At 42.0% G+C, this 22,139-nt stretch overlaps 1 protein-coding gene across 22 annotated transcripts in view; it reads left to right on the top strand.

Moving 5' to 3' along the window:
- The window catches only part of TTC23 (tetratricopeptide repeat domain 23), a 159,429-nt gene that overhangs the window by 53,073 nt on the left and 84,217 nt on the right, over positions 1-22,139 (top strand). For 16 of the 22 annotated variants that reach the window (XR_015150149.1, XR_015150153.1, XR_015150147.1 and 13 more), the window contains 3 exons: positions 12,246-12,369; positions 17,750-17,900; positions 18,090-18,215. The exons of 1 other annotated variant lie outside the window; for it this stretch is intronic. Coding sequence is in view for 15 of the 21 variants with exons in the window: in XM_086364815.1 (XP_086220941.1) it covers positions 12,246-12,369; positions 17,750-17,900; positions 18,090-18,215 (401 nt within the window). In the remaining 6 variants the exon portion in view is untranslated. Of the gene's footprint in view, positions 1-3,419; positions 3,508-9,901; positions 10,073-12,245; positions 12,370-17,749; positions 17,901-18,089; positions 18,216-22,139 lie in introns of those variants that run through there. 5 more of the 22 variants (XM_086364816.1, XM_086364812.1, XM_086364819.1 and 2 more) reach the window with 2 other exon arrangements.

Raw genomic sequence — 22,139 nt, 5'->3', positions numbered from 1 at the left:
TCCTGGCAAGCAATTATGAGGGCCTAAAATACGGCAGAGGCAGTTCAGTTCAGTTCAGTTGCTCAGTCGTGTCCGACTCTTTGTGACCCCATGAATCGCAGCACACCAGGCTTCCCTGTCCATCACCAACTCCCAGAGTTTACCCAAACTCATGTCCATCGAGTTGGAGATGCCATCCAGCCATCTCATCCTCTGTCTTCCCCTTCTACTCCTGCCCCCAATCCCTCCTAGCATCAGAGTCTTTTCCAATAAGTCAACTCTTTGCATGAGGTGTTGAAGTATTGGAGTTTCACCTTCAGCATGAGTCCTTCCAATGAACACCCAGGACTGATCTCCTTTAGGATGGACTGGTTGGGTCTCCTTGCAGTCCAAGGGACTCTCAAGAGTCTTCTCCAACACCACAGTTCAAAAGCATCAATTCTTTGGCACTCAGCTTTCTTCACAGTCCAACTCTCACATCCATACACGACCACTGGAAAACCATAGCCTTGACTAGATGGGCCTTTGTTGGCAAAATAATGTCTCTGCTTTTTAATATGCTATCTAGGTTGGTCATAACTTTCCTTCCAAGGAGCAAATGTCTTTTAATTTCATGGCTGCAATTACCATCTGCAGTGATTTTGGAGCCCAAAAAAATAAAGTCTGACACTGTTTCCACTGTTTTCCCATCTATTTCCCATGAAGTGATGGGACCAGATGCCATGATCTTCGTCTTCTGAATGTTGAGCTTTAAGCCAACTTTTTCACTTTCCTCTTTCACTTTCATCAAGAGGCTTTTTAGTTCCTCTTCACTTTCTGCCATAAGGGTGGTGTCATCTCCATATCTGATGTTATTGATATTTCTCCCAGCAATCTTGATTCCAGCTTGTGCTTCTTCCAGCCCAGCATTTCTCATGATATACTCTGCATATAAGTTAAATAAGCAGGGTGACAATATACAGCCTTGACGTACTCCTTTTCCTATTTGGAACCAGTCTGTTGTTCCATGTCCAGTTCTAACTGTTGCTTCCTGACCTGCATATAGGTTTCTCAGGAGGCAGATCAGGTGGTCTGGTATTCCCATCTCTTGAAGAATTTTCCACAGTTTATTGTGGCCCACCCAGTCAAAGGCTTTGGCATAGTCAATAAAGCAGAAATAGATGTTTTTCTGGAATCCTGTTGCTTTTTCAATGACCCAGCAGATGTTGGCAATTTGATCTCTGGTTCCTCTTCCTTTTCTAAAACCAGCTTGAACATCTGGAAGTTCACAGTTCATGTATTGCTGAAGCCTGGCTTGGAGAGTTTTGAGCATTACTTTACTAGCGTGTGAGATGAGTGCAATTGTGTGGTAGTTTGAGGATTCTTTGGCAAAGGCAGTAGAGATACTAAAAACTTTTGATAAGAGTTTGGAAATATGAATCGGTGAAACCTGGTAACAAAGGGGGCATAGAAGGTGGAGAGACAAGAGTGAGCCCGAGAGGGTGTATACAGTCCTGACTGAGGTTTCAGCCAGCTTGGGAGACCAGGGACTTGTCAGTCCCCTTTGTTACTGTTGTGAATACAGGAAGAAGAGCCAGGAACAGGGAGAGAAGGTGTGAATTTGGTCTTGATATTCATTACGCACCAGATGTCCTCTAGTCCTACTATGTGCCCGTCTGTGTGCTATGTAGGTGTCAGCTGGCAGCCTGCTCCCCAGAATTATGCGAGAGAATCAAGCCCTAGTGCCCAAAGGCATTTGGTGTATGTGAAGGATCAACTTCTCTTCTATGCATCTAAAATGGTTGTTGTTTAGTCGCTAAGTAATGTCCAACTCTTTTGAGCTGGCAAGAATTTCTGAGGCAAGAATACTGGGTTGCCATTTCCTTCTCCATAGGATCTTACGTAGCTGGGATCAAACCCACATCTCCTGCATCAGCAGGCAGGTTCTTTACCACTAAGCCACCAGGGAAGCCCATCTAGAATGGTGCCGAATCATTTCCTGTGATGCGAAGTTCAGATGAAGAACGCCTGGATTCAGTGGTGAACAGGACAGACAGCCGCATGCCCCCATGCAGCTAAGGAGCAGTCCACTTTGTAAATAACTAGCTAACCAGAGATGGTGCCAAGTGCTCTGGAGGAAATACGGTGGGCCTGTGGTAGGTGAGGGAGGGCCCCTGTGAAGAGGTGACATCTGAGCTGACACCTGAAGGAGAGAAGGATCCAGCACTGAGGAGCTGAGGAAGAGGAGCTCTAGGGAGAGGGAACAGCACACATAAAATTTTGGTTTGGCACAAGCAGCGTAACTGTGTGAAGTGATGAGAAGAAGCTTTGGGCGGATGTGAAATGCCACTGGAGAGGCAAGTCTTTCCAAGTCTCAAGTGCCCTAGGAAGCCTTTAAAGTGTTTTTAAGAAAGTATTAACTTGACTATTTGCCTCTTGAAATACCATTCTTTGGTAATTTTTTACTATAAAAAACTTATCAACTTACAGAAAAGTTGTAAGAAGTACCAATTGGTAACATTTACTTTACATTTCTTCACACACACTGCCATTATTTTTCTGAATATCAGACAGTAAGTTAAAAATACATGGTCTTTTACCCCTAAAGATGTCAGTGCATATTTCCTAAGAATAAAGGAATTTCTCCAACACACCCACACTACAATTATTGAAGTTCATTTCAGTTCAGTTGCTCAGTCATGTCCAACTATTTGCAACCCCATGGACTGCAGCATGCCAGGCCTCCCTGTCCATCAGCAACTCCCAGAGCTCACTCAAGTGAGTTGGTGATGCCATCCAACCATCTCATCCTCTGTTGTGCCCTTTTCCTCCCACCTTCAATCTTTCCCAGCATCAGGGTCTTTTCCAGTGAGTTAGTTCTTTGCATCAGGTGCCCAAAGTATTGGAGTTTCAGTTTCAGCATCGGTCATTCCAATGAATATTGGACTGATTTCCTTTAGGATTGACAGGTTGGATCTCCTTGCAGTCCAAAGGACTCTCAAGAGTCTTCTCCAGCACCACAGTTCAAAAGCATCTGTTGTTCAGCCCTAAGCTTTATTTCGGAGAAGGCAATGGCACCCCACTCCAGTACTCTTGCCTGGAAAATCCCATGGATGGAGGAGCCTGGTAGGCTGCAGTCCATGGGGTCACTAGGAGTCGTACACGACTGAGCGACTTCATTTTCACTTTTCACTTTCATGCATTGGAGAAGGAAATGGCAACCCACTCCAGTGTTCTTGCCTGGAGAATCCCATGGACGGAGAAGCCTGGTAGGCTGCAGTCCATGGGATCGCACAGAGTCGGACACGACTGAAGCGACACAGCAGCAGCAGCAGCAGCAGCAAGCTTTCTTTATAGTCCAACTCTCACATCCATACATGACTACTGGAAAAACCATATCTTTGACTAGACAGACATTTGTTGGCAAAGTAATGTCTCTGCTTTTTAATAATGCTGTCTAGGTTTGTCATAGCTTTTCTTCCAAGGAGCAAGCGTCTTTTAATTTCATGGCTGAAGTCACCATCAGCAGTGATTTTGGAGCCCAAAAAGGTAAAGTCTGTCATTGTTTCCATTGTTTCCCCGTTTATTTGCCATGAAGTGATGGACTGGATGCCATAATCTTAGTTTTCTGAATCTTGAGTTTTATCAAATTTTTCACTCTCCTCTTTCACTTTCATCAAGAGGCTCTTTAGTTCCTCTTCACTTTCTGCCATAATTGTGGTGTCATCTGCATATCTGAGGTTATTGATATTTCTCCCAGAAAACTTTATTCCAGCATGTGCTTCATCCAGCCTGGCATTTTGCAAAATATACTCTGCATATAATTTAAATAAGCAGGGTAACAATATACAGCCTTGATGTATGCCTTTCCCAATTTGGAAGCAGTCTGTATTCCATGTCCAGTTCTAACTGTTGCTTCTTGACCTGCATACAGATTTCTCAGGAGGCAGGTAAGGTGGTCTGGTATTTCTATATCTTGAAGAATTTTCCACCAGTTTGTTGCGATCCACAGTCAAAGGCTTTGGCATAGTCAATAAAGCAGAAGTAGATGTTTTTCTGGAACTCTCTTGATTTTTCTATGATCCAATGGATGTTGGCAGTTTGATCTCCAGTTCTTCTGCCCTTTTAAAATCCAGCCTGATCATCTGGAAGTTCACAGTTCACATACTATTATTGAAGCCTGGCTTGGAGAATTTTGAGCATTATTTTGCCAGCAACTGAGTGCAATTGTATGGTAGTTTGAGCATTCTTTGGCATTGTCTTTCTTTAGGATTGGATTGAAAACTTTTCCAGTCCTGTGCCCACTACTGAGTTTTCTAAATTTCCTGTCATATTGGGTGCAGCACTTAACAGCATCATCTTTTAGGATTTGAAATAGCTCTGATTCTAACTTTTACTTCTTGACCTCCATGCAGATTTCTCAGAAGGCAGGTAAGGTGATCTGGCATTCCCATCTCTTTCAGAATTTTCCACAGTTTGTTATGATCCACACAGTCAAAGGCTTTGGCATAGTCAATAAAGCAGAAGTAGATGTTTTTTCTGGAACTCTCTTGCTTTTTTGATGATCCTACAGATATTGGCAATTTGATCTCTGGTTCCTCTGCCTTGTCTAAATCCAGCTTGAACATCTGAAAGTTCATATTGTTGAAAACTGGCTTGGAGAATTTTGAACATTACTTTGATAGCATATGAGATTAGGGCAATTGTGCAGTAGTTTGAGCATTCTTTGCTATTGCCTTTCTTTGGGATTGGAATGAAAACTGACCTTTTCCAGTCCTGTGCCCACTGCTGAGTTTTCTAAATTTCCTGTCATACTGGGTGCAGCACTTAACAGCATCATCTTTTAGGATTTGAAATAGCTCAATTGGAATTTCATCACCTCCACTAGCTTTGTTCATAGTGATGCTTCCTGAGGCCCACTTGACTTTGCATTCCAGGATGTCTGGCTCTAGGTGAGTGATCACACCATTGTGTTTATCAGGGTTGTGAAGAGCTTTTTTGTATAGTTCTTCTATGTATTCTTGCCACCTTCCTCTTCACATCTTCACTTCTGTTAGGTCCATATCATTTCTGTCCTTTATCGAGCCCATCTTTGCATGAAATGTTCCCTTGGTATCTCTAATTTTCTTGAAGAGATCTGTAGTCTTTCGCACTCTACTATTTTCCTTTATTTCTTTGCACTGATCACTGAGGAAGCCTTTCTTATCTCTCCTTGCTATTCTTTGGAACCCTGCATTCAATGGGTATATCTTTCCTTTTCTCCTTTGCCTTTCACTTATCTCCTTTTCTCAGCTATTTGTAAGGCTTCCTCAGACAACCATTTGCCTTTTTGCATTTCTTTCTCTTGGGGATGGTCTTGATCACTGCCTCCTGTACAATGTCATGAACCTCCATCCATAGTTCTTCAGGCACTCTATCAGATCTAATCCCTTGAATCTGTTTGTCACTTCCACTGTATAATCGTAAGGGATTTGATTTAGGTCATACCTGAATGGTCTAGTGGTTTTCCCTACTTTCTTCAATTTAAGTCTGAATTTTGCAATAAGGAGTTTATGATCTAAGCCACAGTCAGCTCCTGGTCTTGTTTTTGCTGACTGTATAGAGCTTCTCCATCTTTAGCTGCAAAGAATATAATCAATCTGATTTCGGTGTTGACCATCTGGTGACTCCATGTGCAGTCTTCTCTTGTGTTGTTGGAAGAGGGTGTTTGCTATGACCAATGCGTTCTCTTGGCAAAACTCTGTTGGCCTTTGCCCTGCTTCATTTTGTACTCCAAGGCCAAATTTGCCTGTTACTCCATGTCTTTTTTAACTTCCTACTTTTGCATTTCAATCCCCTATAATGAAAAGGACATCTTTTTTGGGTGTTAGTTCTAGAAGGTCTTGTAGGTCTTCATTGAACTGTTCAACTTCAGCTTCTTCAGCATTACTGGTTGGGGCATAGACTTGGGTTACTGTGATATTGAATGGTTTGCCTTGGAAACGAACAGAGATCATTCTGTCGTTTTTGTGATTGCGTCCAAGTACTGCATTTCTCACTCTTTTGTTGACCATGATGGCTACTCCATTTCTTTTAAGGGATTCTTGCCCACAGTAGTATATATAATGGTCATCTGAGTTAAATTCACCCATTCCAGTCCATTTTAGTTCACTGATTCCTAAAATATCCATGTTCACTCTTGCTATCTCCTGTTTGACCACTTTCAATTTACCCTAAATGGACCTAACATTGGACCTAACATTCCAGGTTCCTATACAGTACTGTTCTTTGTAACATCAGACTTTACTTCAATCACCAGTCACATCCGCAACTGGGTATTGTTTTTGCTCTGGCTCCGTCTCTTCATTCTTTCTGGAGTTATTTCTCCACTGATCTCCAGTAGCATATTAGGCACCTACTGACCTGGGGAGTTCATCTTCAGTGTCCTATCTTTTTGCCTTTTCATACTGTTCATGGGGTTCTCAAGGCAAAAGTACTGATGGGGTTTGACATTCCCTTCCCTAGTGGACCATGTTTTGTCAGAACTCTCCACCATGACCTGTCCATCTTGGGTGGCCCTACACAGCTCCCAAGTTTCACTGAGTTAGACAAGGCTGTGGTCCCTATGATCATCTTGGTTAGTTCTCTGGATTGTGGTTTTCATTTTGTCTGCCCTCTGATGGATGAGGATAAGAGGCTTATGGATGCTTCCTGATGGGAGAGACTGACTGAGGGGGAAACTGTGTCTTGTTCTGATGGGTGGGGCTATGCTTAGTAAATCTTTAATCCTTAGGAAATTAATATTGGTACATATTATTATCTAATCTATAAACCTTATTCATATTCCTCCAATTATCTCAGTAATATCTTTTACAGGAAAAAATATTAGACAGAGTCATGTTTTAGTCCATGAAATCATGCTGACTAGAATTATTATGTCTTTTTGAGTGAGTGAGTTTGAGTGAGTGAAAGTCACTTAGTAATGTCTGACTCTGTGACCCCATGGGCTATACAGTCCATGGAATTCTCCAGGCCAGAATACTGGAGTGGGTACCCATTCCTGAATTCTCTAGGGGATCTTCCCAACCCAGGGATCAAACCCAGGTCTCCCACATTACAGGTGGATTCTTTACCAGCTGAGCCACAAGGTCTCTTTAGTATCCTTTAATCTATTAGAAAAGCAGTTCCTAGGTGGCTCGGTGGTAAATAACCCACGTGCCAATGCAAGAATGGCAGGTTCAATCCTGGGTCAGGAAGATCCCCTGGAGCAGGAGATGGGAACCCACTCCAGTATTCTTACCTGGAGAATTCCATAGAGAAGCCTGGCAGGCTGCAAAGAATCAGACATGGCTGAGCACAAGCACAAAACACCAACAAATCTGTCAGATCAGTTCCTTAGCCTGTCTGTGTCTTCCACAATTTTGATATTTGTAAAAAGTACTGTATTAGTCTGCTTGGGCTGCTATAATAGAATACTACAGATTGGGTAGCCTAAACAACAGAAATTTACTCCTCACAATCCTGGAAACTGGAAGTCCAGGATCAAGGAGCCAGCAGAGCTGCTGTGTGGTGAGAAGTCACCCCTTGGGCTGTAGACCACCACCCTCAATCTGTGTCCTCACATGGCCTCCCCTTTGTGCATGGAGGGTAGGGGAAGGAGGAGGGAAAGGTGTGCCTTCTCAAAAGGACACTAATCCTATTGGATCAGGGCCCCACCTTTATGATCTCATGTCACCTTAGTTACATCTTTAGAGGCCTTATCTCCACATGCCCCACTGGGGGGTTAGGGCTTCAACAAAAGAATTTGTCGGGTGCCGCAAACGTATACTCCAACTGTTTTGTAGAATACCCCCCAATTTGAATTTGTCATGTGTTTTCTTGATGATTAGAATCAGATTATATATTTGGGGCAGAAATCCCACACAACTGAAAAAAGGGCCCTTTCTGGTGCATCTTACTAGGAGGCGTATGATGTCTGTTTGCCTCATTACTATGATGCTAAATTTGATAACTTGGTTAAGGTGCTATCTGGAAGGTTTCTTCATTGTAGAATTATTATTCTTCCATTTTCAATTAATCAGTATCCTGTAGGGAGAATCATTAACACTATAAATATATCCTATTCCTCATCAAAACTTCACCCCTTACTTTTAACATGCATTGATGATTCTCACCTGAATCAGTTATTGCTATGATGTTTGTCCAATGGTGATTCTCTGACTTTGCCATGCTTTCAATATTTGTTTATTAGCATTCATTTTACAGGGAAGAGCTTTCCCTTCTTCACACATCATTGTTCATTTGTTTATATCAATATGGGTTCAAGAAATCCTATTTTTCAATGTGTTACAATCCATTATCATCGTCAAAACTTAAATTATTGTATATTTGCTGTGGGAGACCCTTCAGTCTGGCTTCTGAGTTCTTGATACGTCCCTATAATTCTTTCCTTGATTTCAGGCACAACAAGATTTTTTGGTTTCATCTTGTACTTTCCCTGTTCCAGCTGTGGTTTCAGGGAATGCTGTTTCATCCTAGTAGAGAATAGTATTTAGATACCAAGAGCTGTTTATGAAATGCCCATTTGGCCATTTATGGCCAAACTGATCCTCAGAGTCGCGTGTTTTAATATGAAGAATGATGTTGTGGGAAGAGCTCTGGACTTTGCATCAAGGAGCTTGACTGTGAGTTCTGATTCTGCCACTTGGTGGTAAATCGTTTTGCCTTTCTGGTCTTACTTTCCTTCCTTAAATTGAGGAGATCAACTAGATTATTTACGAGGCTCATCCCAGTTCTGAGATTGTCTGCCTACACATACTTCTCTTCTACCTCTTACCCAGGCCTGTTGGCTAAAGCCACTGGAACCGGCAGGGTAAAGTTTGGAAAATCAAAAAAGGATATCTGGACTACACATTCTAGCAAATAAAAAAGCAGAGAGAGGACAGGCCACAGTTTCAAAGTGAAACTGTGTGGAGGTGCAAGTCCTTCGAGCTTAGGCATTGGCCCTGGTCCCTGATGCAGATAGTGAGGACCCAGGCTGTGATCTGAGAGGCAGACTCTCAGCTGCATATAGCCCTTCCTTGGAATCTTGTGGTTGGGACAGATTCACCATCAGATCAGGTCCCCCTCTCTTTTTGGCAAACTGTCTATCTAGACTTCTCAATGTTTTTATAATTTATTTCTTTCTCATACACTGTGTTCATTTGCTCTGTGTCCAAGGAAGCCATTCCCTAAATTTCCTGGCTCTTAGAGGCCATAAAAAGATGTTTCCCAAAAGAAGAAATACACACACATGAAGCCAATAAACACATGAAGATGTTCAGCCTTACTAGCTTTGCAGGAAAAAAAATGAAAACTAAAACAAGGAGAAATAGCTAACTGACAAATTGGCAAGTTAACCCCCAACTAGTGCTGGGCACTGTGTAAGGGGCATTTCATGCTCACATGCCACACTGGAAGGGAGATGTGGGATGGAAGCAGCTGCTCATGGAAGCTGTCTAGCAAACTCCAGCAAAGCCTCAGGGCTTTGCATATCCTTTACCCAATTGTCATGTTCCCAGGAATTCATTCTAAGAAAATACTTACAGATATGAACAAAGCTATCCACACAGGATGTTCAGAGAGAAAAAATTTCTAAAACAACCTAAGTGCTTAAATATTTGTGGGTTGAATAACTCATTTATGATATATCCATACAGTAAAATACTGTACAGCCATTAAAAATTATCACAAAACATGATATGGAGAAATGTTCACAAATTGTGAAAACAAGTTGCAAACAGGTATGTAGCTTATAAGCGTATTTTTAAAAAGAAAAAGATATATAGATTCACAAGAATGAAGAATAGAAAGAGATTTAGCTACCTACTTATCTTGAAGAGGTGCAATGGCAGGTGACTTTTCTTTTTTCCTTCTTTTGTTTGCTCACTTGTATTTTGATAATGGGCCTTCCCTGTTGACTCAGTGGTAAAGAATCTGCCTGCCAATGCAGGAGATGCAAGCTTGATCTCTGGGTCAGGATGATTCCCTGGAGAAGGAAATGGCAACCCACTCTAGTATTCTTGCCTGGGAAATCCCGTGGACAGAAGAGCCTGGTTGGCTACAGTCCATGGAGTCTTGAAAGAATCGGACACAGGTTAGTGACTAAACAACAGCAACATTTTGATAAAGAGCATATATTATTTTTGTAGTAAGAAAAGTGTTACTTTTACTATACTACATATAGGAAAAAAACACAGCTCCATCTTCCTTTATCACTGTGGAGTGAGCACAGTGTGCCCTCAGCTTCTCTTGCTAAATCAGAAAAGCAGCTGTCTTGGGGTCAAGTATCTGGCCATGTACTCTTGTCAAGGGAATGTTTCACAGTGAAAGTGTTTCTAACCCACATAGAAACTGTGTGGAAGTGCAAGTCCTTTGAGCTTAGGCATTGACCGGGAGGGTCGGGTATCCTGGGTCTTCTCCTGGGTTTTCTACACAACTCTGTCCTTATTCTTACCATTCTTCCTCTGCTTTACTCCCTTAGGCTGCATACCTTCTACCTCCTCTTTTGCTATTCCAGCTACCTATTGCTATATCACATCCCAAGACGTACGTGTGTGTGTGTGTTAAGTCGCTTCAGTCATGTTGGATTCCTTGCAACCCTATGGACTGTAGCCTGCCAGGCTCCTCTGTCCACGGGATTCTCCAGGCAAGAATACTGGAGTGGGTTTCCATGCCCTCCTCCAGGGGATCTTCCCGACCCAGGGATTGAACCCTCATCTGTTATGTCTCCTGCATTGGCAGGCTGGTTCTTTACCACTAGTGCCACCTGAGTAGGCAGTCTTAGACTAAGACTTGGTGGTGTACAACAAAAACAGTGATTAATTTTGCTCATGAACCTGCAGTTTGTGCAGAGCTCAGTGGGGTCTGGTCAGCTCTACTCCATACAGCATCAGCTGGGCTCAGCAGGTGTGGAGCATCTGCTGCCAGGGTGGCAGTGTTCTGCAGCTGACGGACGCTGTCATCAGCTCCTTTCTGTGGAGGCCTCTCTGTGGGGCCGCTTAGGCTTCCTCATGAAATCATGGTTAAGCTGTTAGTCTTCTGGGGCTGCTGTGGCAAAATGCCACAGACTGGGTGGCTTCAACCAAGAAAGTTTGTTTTCTCACAGTTCTGGAGCCTAGAAGTCTAAGGTCAAGGTGTTGAAAGGGTTGGTTTTATTCAGCACCCTCTCTCCATGCCTTGCTGACTCCTGCCTTCTGTGTCCTCACAAAGCATTTCTCTGTGTGCCCATTTCTCGTGTCTCCTTCTCTTCTTATAAGGACACCAGTATATTAGATGAGGCCCCCATTGTGATGGCCTCATTTTAACTTCTTCACCTCTTCAAAGTTCATCTCTCCAAATGCAGTTATATTCTGAAGTACTTAGCACTCCAACAAATGAGTCTGAGGGTGGGAGACACCTTTCAGCTCATAGCAAGTTCCAGGAGTGAGTACCTAAGGGGAGACAGAGAGTAGAAGCTGCCAGTTCTTTAAGGCCTGGGCCCGAAAAGTGGTGCTGCCTCACTGCCTCCACGTTAGTTTAACCAAGCAGTCATAAACCCAGATTCAAAGAAAAGGGACATAGACCACCGTCTCTGGATGGAAGGAGTGTCAAAGAATTTCAGAGCTGTATTTTAAAACCACCAGCCTTGCTTTGAGAATATTGCTGCTCTAAGCTAACCTGGAGCTGGAATCCACACCATTCACTATTCTCTTTGTCCTGGCACTGGATGAAAATGTGCTTCTTACTCTTTTAACAAAATCTGCTTGCAAAGTCCTGCTGACCTCATTGGCTGTGCTAATATCCTAGCTACTAAAGAAGATGTTTGAATTGAGAGCTAGAGGGTGTTATTTGAAAACTACCACCACTGGCCTACTTGTGTCTGAAGATGTAGGAGCTGGTCATTTATGGGCAGCTTCTTTATTCCATAACATTTTCCACTATTTACTATAAACTTAAATGTACTATAAATTTTACTCTTTTTTATGTATATTGTCTATTTCACCCAGCCAGATGAATACCCTGCCACCAAAAACATATCTTTGTACTATAAACTTAAATGTACTATAAATTTTACCAGTTTTTAAATGTATATTGTCTATTTCACCCAACCAGAAGAATACCCTGCCACCCAAATCAGATCTTAATTTTGTTCTCTGATGTATCACACATATTTAGAACCATGCCTGGCCCATAATCATCACTCTGTAAATGTATATTGAATGGATAAAAGTACACATTAATTTTGTACCTTGTTGTCTAACTAGTGGGCCTGTTTTTCCTTCCTTCAGTACAAAAAGGCTCTCCACGAGCTTGTGCACTGCATGGCTCTGACAAGGATCTGCTACGGTGATTCCCACTGGAAGCTGGCCGAGGCACACGTTAACCTGGCTAAGGGTTATCTTCAGCTGAAAGGTGAGTCTGCCTCAGGCTGTGGAGGATCAGCTGGCTGGTTTCTGCTTTTTTCCCAGACTTGGCTTAACTTTAGGAGGGTCAGGTGTTCTTAGATGTTCTCCTCTCCACACATTGAGAAGCCATTTCCTTTCACAGCCAATATGATTTTCTAATATAATATGCAAAAAAGAGAAGGAAGATTTTAGCCCTGCAGAGCTTTATTCTTTATGATCTTAAAAACAGTTCTTAGGAGAAAATTGATTTGTTAGCTTTGAAGGCATTGTAGAAATGGCCTAGGGTCTAGAGTCGGAGCCTAAAATAGAATCCATTCATATATGTATTGATGGAAAATCTCTTGCCTGTGAGACCAAACCCCTCCCCCCAAAATAAAAGGCTAAATCAAGCTGGCAGTAAGCAAAAGGTAACTTATTGATTCATACACCTTAAAATCCAAGGGTAAGTCTTACTGTAGACTTAGCCAGTGGAGAAGGCAATAGCACCCCACTCCAGTATTTTTGCCTAGAAAATCCCATGGACGGAGGAGCCTGGTAGGCTGCAGTCCATGGGGTCACTAAGAGTCGGACACGACTGAGCGACTTCACTTTCACTTTTCACTTTCATGCATTGGAGAAGGAAATGGCAACCCACTCCAGTGTTCTTGCCTGGAGAATCCCAGGGACGGGGGAGCCTGATGGGCTGCCGTCTATGGGGTCGCACAGAGTCGGACACGACTGAAGCGACTTAGCAGCAGCAGCAGCAGACTTAGCCAGATCCACGTTTTCAAACAACATGATCAGATTTCCATTCCTCTCTTTCTCCAGCACTTGACTCTGCTTTCCTCTGTATTGGCTCCATTCTTAGCCCAACTTTGCCCACATTGGTGGCAGCAAGGTTGCCAGCAGCTTCAGGTTTCCCTCCTCAGCATTCCCAGGATAAAAAAGAATGTATCTTAACCAAAATCTCACAGTTTGGGGATTCTTATTGGGATGACTTGGGTTGTATGCCAAAGACAAGAACAAGTCTGAGGAAATGGCAACCCCCACCCCAGTATTCTTGCCTGGAGAATCCTGTGGGCAGAGGAGCCTGACAGGCTGCAGTCCATGGGCTTGCCAAAAGTCGGACATGACCTAGCAACTGAGCATACACACATGGTCTGATTGGCAAGACCTGACTTTGCTTCCATTGGATCCTGGGGGAGAGGCTGGCCTTGGCTAAATCATGTGGACTGAGTGTGCAGGGGCATTCTCAAAAGAAAAGAGGGCAAGGGAGAATAGATGCAGAGAAGGCAAAAACACAGACTGGCAACCATGGACAAGACGCACAAGAGCACGTCTCTGTCCCTTCAGCTGAAAAGAGATGATACTGATAATGATGCTGCTGCCTTCCCAGCATCATGGATCAGCCCAGTGAGTGAGTAAATGAAGTGAAGTGGAAAACACCACAATGCTATGCTTACAACTGCCACCCAATAAACTTAGCCGAACCTAACAGGTAGACTGGTCCTACCTGTTAGATCAAAGACTGTTAGAGCCAGAGGGGACCTTGAAGATCATCTAGTTCAAACCACACCCCTCTACCCCCTGTTTTCTAGATTCAGAGGAAACAACTAGTTTGATTTGAAACAGGCTGCCCCAGGTCAGACCATTAATAGCTGACCCAAGACTCAGATCTAGGATTTTGGTTGCCAGTGCAAATGTCCTGGCATCTGGAATTTTAAGTGATGCTTTCCCACCACAGTCTGAAGAAGTCCTACCTTTCTTCATTATGGACTTTTTTTTTACTCAAATTAAAATAAAAGCAGTATCTACTAGTTACTGAGGTCTCATTGAGTGCCAGGCACCATGATATTTTCCACATATAATTTCATTTAATCATCACCAGATGGCGCTAATGGTAAAGAACCTTCATGCCAATGCAGGAGACTTAAAAGGCGTAGGTTCAATCTCTGAATCCAGAAGATCCCCTGGAGAAGGGCATGGCAATCCACTCCAGTATTCTTGCTTAGAATCCCATGGACAGAGGAGCCTGATGGGCTATAGTCCATGGGGTCGCAAAGAGTCAGACACGACTGAAGTGAGTTAACACATACACACACACACACACTTCACTACTGTGCTATGAGGCAGGTAATGTTATTTTCTCTGTCTACAGTCCAAAAAGATAAGGCCAAAATTTCTGGGTAACTGATGGAGCAGGAAATCTGGGCAGTGTGATTTCAGGGCTAGCATTCTTGAACCTCAACCCATGCTGCCTCCAGTAGGTTGAGTTCCAAGTTCCTTGAAGAAATAGACAAATGGTTGTTTGAGGCCTTACAAATAGCTGAGAAAAGAAGAGAAGCTAAAAGCAAAGGAGAAAAGGAACTGTAAACCCATTTGAGTGCAGAGTTCCAAAGAATAACAAGGAGAGATAAGAAAGCCTTCTTCCATGATCAATGCAAAGAAATAGAGGAAAACAATGGAATAGGAAAGACTAGAGATCTCTTCAAGAAAATCAGAGATACCAAGGGAATATTTCATGCAAAGATGAGCACAGTATAGGACAGAAATGGTGTGGACCTAACAGAAGCAGAAGATGTAAAGAAGAGGTGGCAAGAAACACAGAACTATCCAAAAAGATCTTCACAACCCAGATAACCACAATGGTGTGATCACTCACCTGGAGCCAGACATTCTGGAATGTAAAGTCAAGTGAGCCTCAGGAAGCATCACTATGAACAAAGCTAGTGGAGGTGATGGAATTCCAGTTGAGCTATTTCAAATCCTAAAGGATGATGCTGTTAAGTGCTGCACCCAAAATGCCAGCAAATTTGGAAAACTCAGCAGTGGGCATGGGACTGGAAAAGGTCAGTTTTCATTCCAATCCCAAAGAAAGGCAATGTCAAAGAATGTTCAAACTACTGCACAATTACACTCATCTCACACACTAGCAAAGTAATACTCAAAATTCTCCAAGTGAGGCTTAAAGAGTATGTGAACCGTGAACTTCCAGATGTTCAAGCTGGATTTAGAAAAGGCAGAGGAACTAGAGGTCAAATTGCCAGCATCTGTTGGATCATCAAAAAAGCAAGAGAGTTCCAGAAAAACATCTACTGCTTTATTGACTGTGCCAAAGCCTTTGACTGTGTGGATCACTATAAAATGTGGGAAATTCTGAAAGAGATGAGAATACCAGACTGCCTTACCTGCCTCTTGAGAAATCTGTATGCAGGTCAGGAAGCAACAGTTAGAACTGGACATGGAATAGACTGGTTCCAAATCGGGAAAGGAGTACATCAAGGCTGTATATTGTCACCTGCTTATTTAACTTATATGCAAAGTACATCATGAGAAAGGCTGGGCTGGATGAAGCACAAGCTGGAATCAAGATTGCCAGGAGAAATATAAAAAACCTCAGATACACAGATGACACTACCCTCATGGCAGAAAGCGAAGCAGAACTAAAGAGCCTCTTGATGAAAGTGAAAGAGGAGAGTGAAAAAGTTGCTTTAAAACTCAACATTCAGAAAACTAAGATCATGGCATCTGGTCCCATCACTTCATGGCAAATAGATGGGGAAACAATGGAAACAGTGACAGACTTTATATTTTGGGGCTCCAAAATCACTGCAGATGGTGACCGCAGCCACAAAATTAAAAGATACTTACTCTTTGGAAGAAAAGCTATGACCAACCTAGACAGCATATTAGAAACCAGAGACATCACTTTGCTGACAAAGGTTTCTATAGTCAAAGCTATGGTTTTTCCAGTAGTCACATATGAATATGAGAGTTGGATCATAAAGAAAGCTGAGCACCGAAGAATGGATGCTTTTGAACTGTGGTGTTGGAGAAGATTCTTGAGAGTCCCTTGGACTGCAAGGAGATCCAACCTGTCAATCCTAAAGGAAATCAGTCCTGAATATTCATTGGAAGAACTGATGGTGAAGCTGAAACTCCAATACTTTGGCCAGCTGATGCGAACAACTGACTCATTGAAAAAGACCCTTATGCTGGGAAAGATTGAAAGCAGGAGGAAAAGGGATAACAGAGAATGAGATGGTTGGATGGCATCACCAACTCGATGGACATGAGTTTGAGCAAGCTTCGGGAGTTGGTGATGGACGGGGAAGCCTGGCATGCTGCAGTCCATGGGTTACAAAGAGTCAGACACGACTGAGTGACTGAACTAAACTGAACTGATCATGTCTTTTATAATATTGCATATGTTATTGGCACTAATAAATTTCTGGTAGGTTGATTATGTGCTTTAAAAAAAAAAAGACAAAATTCTGTAAGTGCTCCTACAAAAATAGCATACCCTGGATTTTTCTCTTTTTGCCTGTATTTATTTATTTCTTCTTCTTTTTTTAATTTTTTAATTGAAGGATAATTGCTTTACAGAATTTTGTGTTTTTCTGTGATACATCAGCAAGAATCAGCCATCGGTACACCCATGTCCCCTCCCTCCCATCTTCCCCCCCATCACATCCTTCAGCCTATCACAGAGCCCCTGTTTGAGTTCCCTGACTGATACAGCAAATGCATGCCCTGGATTTTCTCCATCAGAAAATCTATTCTGTTTTATAGACATAGGAGCAGAATGAACTTCACATTTTGACAGCTTTATTTATTTATTTATTTATTTTTAGAGATTGAAAGTACAATTCCTTGTAATGAAGAATGTAAGACCAGGAGTATTGGGATATGAGTGGAGGGGTATGTTGCAGGGAAGAAGGTGAGGGTATGGGAAAGTGAGAAGTCCTGATACTCCTAATATCACCTTTTCCACAAATGAATATGCCAGTGGGAGAACACTAGAACCCACTGGGAATTAGTTCTTGGTAGTAACTGGTTTTTAAACTCCATGTGCTTACCACATGGAAATAAGAGATGGTAGCACATTAGCCCCTTATCTCATTGGAATTGTTTGTCAGTCTTGGTAGATATCATCATATTTGTACTATATTAAAGCAACTTTAAAGTTATGATTATGGATGGGTGAGCAGAAGATTCAGAATTTTTAGTATTCCATTAAGATTGGTATCACAAAGCCAGGAGTAAAATCTATGAACATTTTATTTCCTTCCCAGAATGCTGCAGTCTTTGTAAATTCCTTTTGTTTTTTATAATTATTTATAACATTTTGTATCTGATACTGGTGAAGTTTCAGAGCTGTTCAGTTTCTGCTTATTCTGTTGATTTCCAAAAAGAACATGTGGAGGAAAAATTTTTATCTTGAGAACTTCCAATGACTGTTTCTTCCAGTTATGATGGTTATTTCATGCTGCCCTGAAACAACTCCACATGCCAGATGCAGATATGTGAAGTCACCGCATTAGATTCCCCGGCCAAAATCAACTATATTCCTGTCCAACTGAAGTGAAAGAGAAACTGAGACTTCCTTTCTTTTTTTTTGTCCACAGGAATGTCACTACAAGCAAAACAACATGCAGAAAAAGCCAAAGAAATCCTCACCAGCTCCATTGCGCCTCCATACAGTGACAATACAGATGTTTTCAAGTGTTCGGTTGAGCTGTTCCATACCCTGGGGCAAGCCTTACTCTCCCTTCAGAAGTATCCTTTTGCCTCTAATCTTTACAGGTAGAAATACCATTCATAGTACTTGCATTTAATTTTAAAGGCCAAATCAAAAGTTGACAGGTGGCTCAGGAAGGGTGATGGGCAGTATGAGAGCCAAGGATGTCCAGGAGCCGGGGCCCCAGAATGCAGCATCAGATATAAAGTTTTCTGAACACAACTCAGGTTCAAGGAAGCTTCAAAGAATTTGACAAAGGCAGAGATACTTTCAAAGGAGATGCTCCAATGTGGAAAGATTATAAAAGAAGAATGGATGGAAATTCAAGCGCGGATCAAATTGTCATTTGCACAGTAAGTTTCCGGTTTAGGACTTTCCATATAGGTGATTGCTGGAGGTTCTTTGCCAGAAAATTCTGTCTTCAAACAGGAGGAGCTTCTCCATGACATAGCCGTGGCTTCTCCACAGCCGTTTTCCAGCAGTAAAAGGGGGGACCACAGTCGTGTCAGAGCAGCCACAACCAAGGCTTACACAAATCAAAGTGGTGCTCGTCACTAGGCGTGTGGTGTTCCCACACCCGCCCTGGCTCCTAGAGCCCTGGTGTCATCCTCTTGGTTTTCTCTTTCTCGCCTGCTCTCCCTGCCCTGCTCCTCACACTCCTATTCCCTTCCCTTCCTCCAGCCCCGTTTTCCTTTCCTCCCCTAGTGTTCTAGTCTAAACTGTTTCAATATGTTGATTTTATGATTAGAGCCTCAAAGGAGAAAGATCTTAGAGATATCTGAATCCATGAGAATGAGAGGATTGTTCCCCATTCTCCCTAACCCCACCCTACACTCACCAAGTAAACCCCGGTGGAAGAGAGAAAATGCTTGGAGCCTGGGGAAGGAACCTTGGGTGGGCAGCTTATCTATCCCTTTCCAAAGGCCAACCCCAAGCCAATCCTCAGAGCAGTGGGGTGACAGGATTTGCATACTCTGAAAGGGTGTGTTTGTGGAAAGAAGAGGGCAGAGAAAGGTCTGTTCTAGAAGAAGCACAGAATCCCCAGCAGACCTACATGGCGACCCTTAACCCAAGCTGGAAGAATTCACTAAATTAATAATCAGACTGCTTGATTCCCAAGGGACCTCAGGGACCCAGTGGACTCATTTTTAAGAAGGAAAGGGCCCCGAAGGAGCACACCTACTGCTTCCATATGAATGGAAGCTGGGAACGGCTAACTTTGATCATGCTTTTAAAGACATTTTTGTGATCATAAGTCTACTCTTGTTAATTTATTTGGGAATGTTTTTGGATATGAAATACAGAGAATTCATCAGTCCATGCGAACTTTTGGTATCCTTTTTTAAACTGAGTTTTTCCCTTCCATCTCTGATCCTTATTCTCATTCTGTCTCGTACATATCTTAGATACCTTTTTTTTTTAAACATTTTTTTGATGTGGCCCATTTTTAAAGTTTTTATTGAATTTGTTACAATATTGCTTTCTGTTTTATGTTTTAGTTTTTTGATCTCAAGGCATGTGGGATTTTAGGTCCCCTACCAGGGATCGAACCCTCACCCCCTGCTTTGGAAGGTGGCATATTAACTCCTGGACCACCAGGGAAGTCCCTCATAAACACCTTTTTAAACAATGACCCATGTCTTTAAATTTGCATCTCTGAATAATAAATAGTATTGTTTTCTGCATTTGTACATTTTAGGTCTGTATGAATTTGCCATGTGTGTCTCACTCCGTTTCTCGCTTTTGTCCACTTGGCTTTTATCCAGCTGTTGCCTGTGCAGTGCCGCGGCCTGCTCTGTTGTGCTCCGTAGAGTGCATCTGCCCTCCTGTGCGTGTCCGTCCTGCTAGCGGTGGTATTCGGCTCGTGCCCAGCTCCCACAGTGCTGCTGCCATGAATATCCTTGTGCAGCTCCACTTAGGAGTCTCAGGGAGACTTTTTCTGAGGCTTGTGCTCCAGGGATAGGATTACATGGTCACAGGGTACACTCATACTTCAAGGTCACCACACTAGCCAATTGCTATACCCATCTGCACTCCCACTTGCGTGGCACACAGATTCCTGTTTTCTCACATCCCCGACAGTCCTTGGCATAGTTGGTCTTTCTAACCTTTGTCACCTTGATGCATATAAAAGTGAAAAGTGAAAGTCACTCAGTCACATCCAACTCTTTACAACCCCATGGACTATCCAGTCCATGGAACTCTCCAGGCCAGAATACTGTAGTGGGTAGCCTTTCCCTTCTCTAGGGGATCTTCACAACCCAGAAATTGAACCCAGGTCTCCCACATTGTAGGTAGATTCTTTACCAGCACTTGTTAATTCTACTTACTTTTCTCTTATTAGTGAGTTTGAGTACCTCTTCACGTACAGTTTAGCCATTTGGGTTCCCCTCCTATGAACAGCCTGTTAGCATTCTTTCTGGTTTTTCTTTTGGGATTTCATGTATTTTTTTATTGTTAACTGAGATTTTCTTGTGTATTATAGATTGGTAATACTACAAACATTTTCTTTTATCTATTGCTCATTTATTAGTTTTGTCTATGATGTTCTTTATGATGTGAAACTTGAGTTTTCTAGAGTCAAATCCATTAATTTTTAACCTTCTGATTTATGCTTTGGAGGTTTATTTAGAAAGTCTTTCTCACCAAAATATCAAAGATATTCTCCAAAATGTCTCTGTGAGTCTTACTTTAACCCATCCCACATGTTTTAACATGGAGCACTGTCTCTCACATCAAGTCTTAGTAAGTTCATAACTTACTCTATAATTAGTCTTTAATCCAAGGATTATTCAAATGATGTGTGTTCTAGTTTGCAGATATATGGGGTTTTTTCCAAAAATATTCTGATATTATCGATTTGTAATTTTACTGCATTGTGGGAAGAAACATATTTGTATAGGATAAACTCTTTGAAATTTACTGAAGCTTCTCTGTGACCTAGTCCATAATCAATTTTTGTAAATGTTCCAAGTGTGCTACCAAGGGAAGCTGTATTCTTTACTCATTGTGTTTAAGGTTCTAATAACTCCATATTATGGTAACTTTATTAATTCTGTTACTCAAATTTATATATTTTTTTATCTTTTGCCAATTTGATACATTAGTTCTTAAGGTAAGTGTGCTTAAATTTTGAACAATAATTATTGATCCATCTATAGCTCCCCCATGGTTCTGCCAGTCATTGTTTTATATACTCTAATATATTCTGTTGGGTGGGAGGAGAGATAAACAGCCTGTCTTCTTCATTCATTATTTTATTTGTCAGTATATATTGCTCTTACTTGTTCCCAATCTATTTTGGCAGATATTAAAATTGATACTCCAGCTTTCTTGGTATCAATTTTCCTATATTATCTTTTTCTCTTAATTTTCAGCCTTCATATTTTCTGTTTAATTATTGATATATTTGAGTTTTTTAATTTCCTTTTGCCTACTAGTTTTATGTTCTTTTCTTTCTCCTTTCTTGCCTTCTTTAGTTTAGTCAAATATTTTTGTCATTCTGCTTCCCTATATATTAACTGATGAGTTATACATTATGTTATTTTTTTCTTCTAGTGATTACCATAGCATTTTTTGCTTGTATCCCTGGTGTATTACATCTAATATAATTAGTCAATTAAATACTTTCTAGATAATATAAGGAACTTCAGTTGAATTCAGTTGCTCAGTCGTGTCCAACTCTTGGTGACCTCATGGACTGCATCACGCCAGGCCTCCCTGTCCATCACCAACTCCCAGAGCTTGCTCAAACTCATGTCCATCGAGTTGGTGATGCCATCCAACCTTCTTATCCTCTGTCATCCCCTTCTCCTCCTGTCTTCAATCTTTCCCAGCATCAGGGTCTTTTCCAATGAGTTGGCTCTGATCACATCAGCTGGCCAAAGTATTGGAGCTTCAGCTTCACCATCAGTCCTTCCAATGAATATTCAGGATTGGTCTCCTCCTTTAGGATTGACTGGTTGGATCTCCTTGTAGTCCGAGACAATCTCAAGAGTATTCTCCAACATCGCAGTTATAAAGCATCAATTGTTTGGCCCTCAGCTTTCTTTATAGTCCAACTCTCACATCCATACCTGACTACTGGAAAACTCATAGCTTTGACTATACAAACCTTTGTCAGTAAAGTAATATTTCTGCTTTTTAATATGCTTTCTAGGTTGGTCATAGTTTTTCTTCCAAGGAGCAAGCTTCTTTTAATTTCGTGGCTGCAGTCACCATCTGCAGTGATTTTGGAGCCCAAGAAAATAAAGTGTCACTGTTTCCATTGTTTCCCC

Source organism: Bos grunniens, chromosome 21, assembly GCF_055505025.1.
Source record: "Bos grunniens cultivar Pamir isolate PY7600 chromosome 21, Bosgru_T2T1.0, whole genome shotgun sequence".
NCBI lineage: Eukaryota > Metazoa > Chordata > Mammalia > Artiodactyla > Bovidae > Bos > Bos grunniens.
The sequence above is the reverse complement of the archived record's forward strand: the minus strand, read 5'-3'. Positions and strand labels throughout refer to the sequence as shown.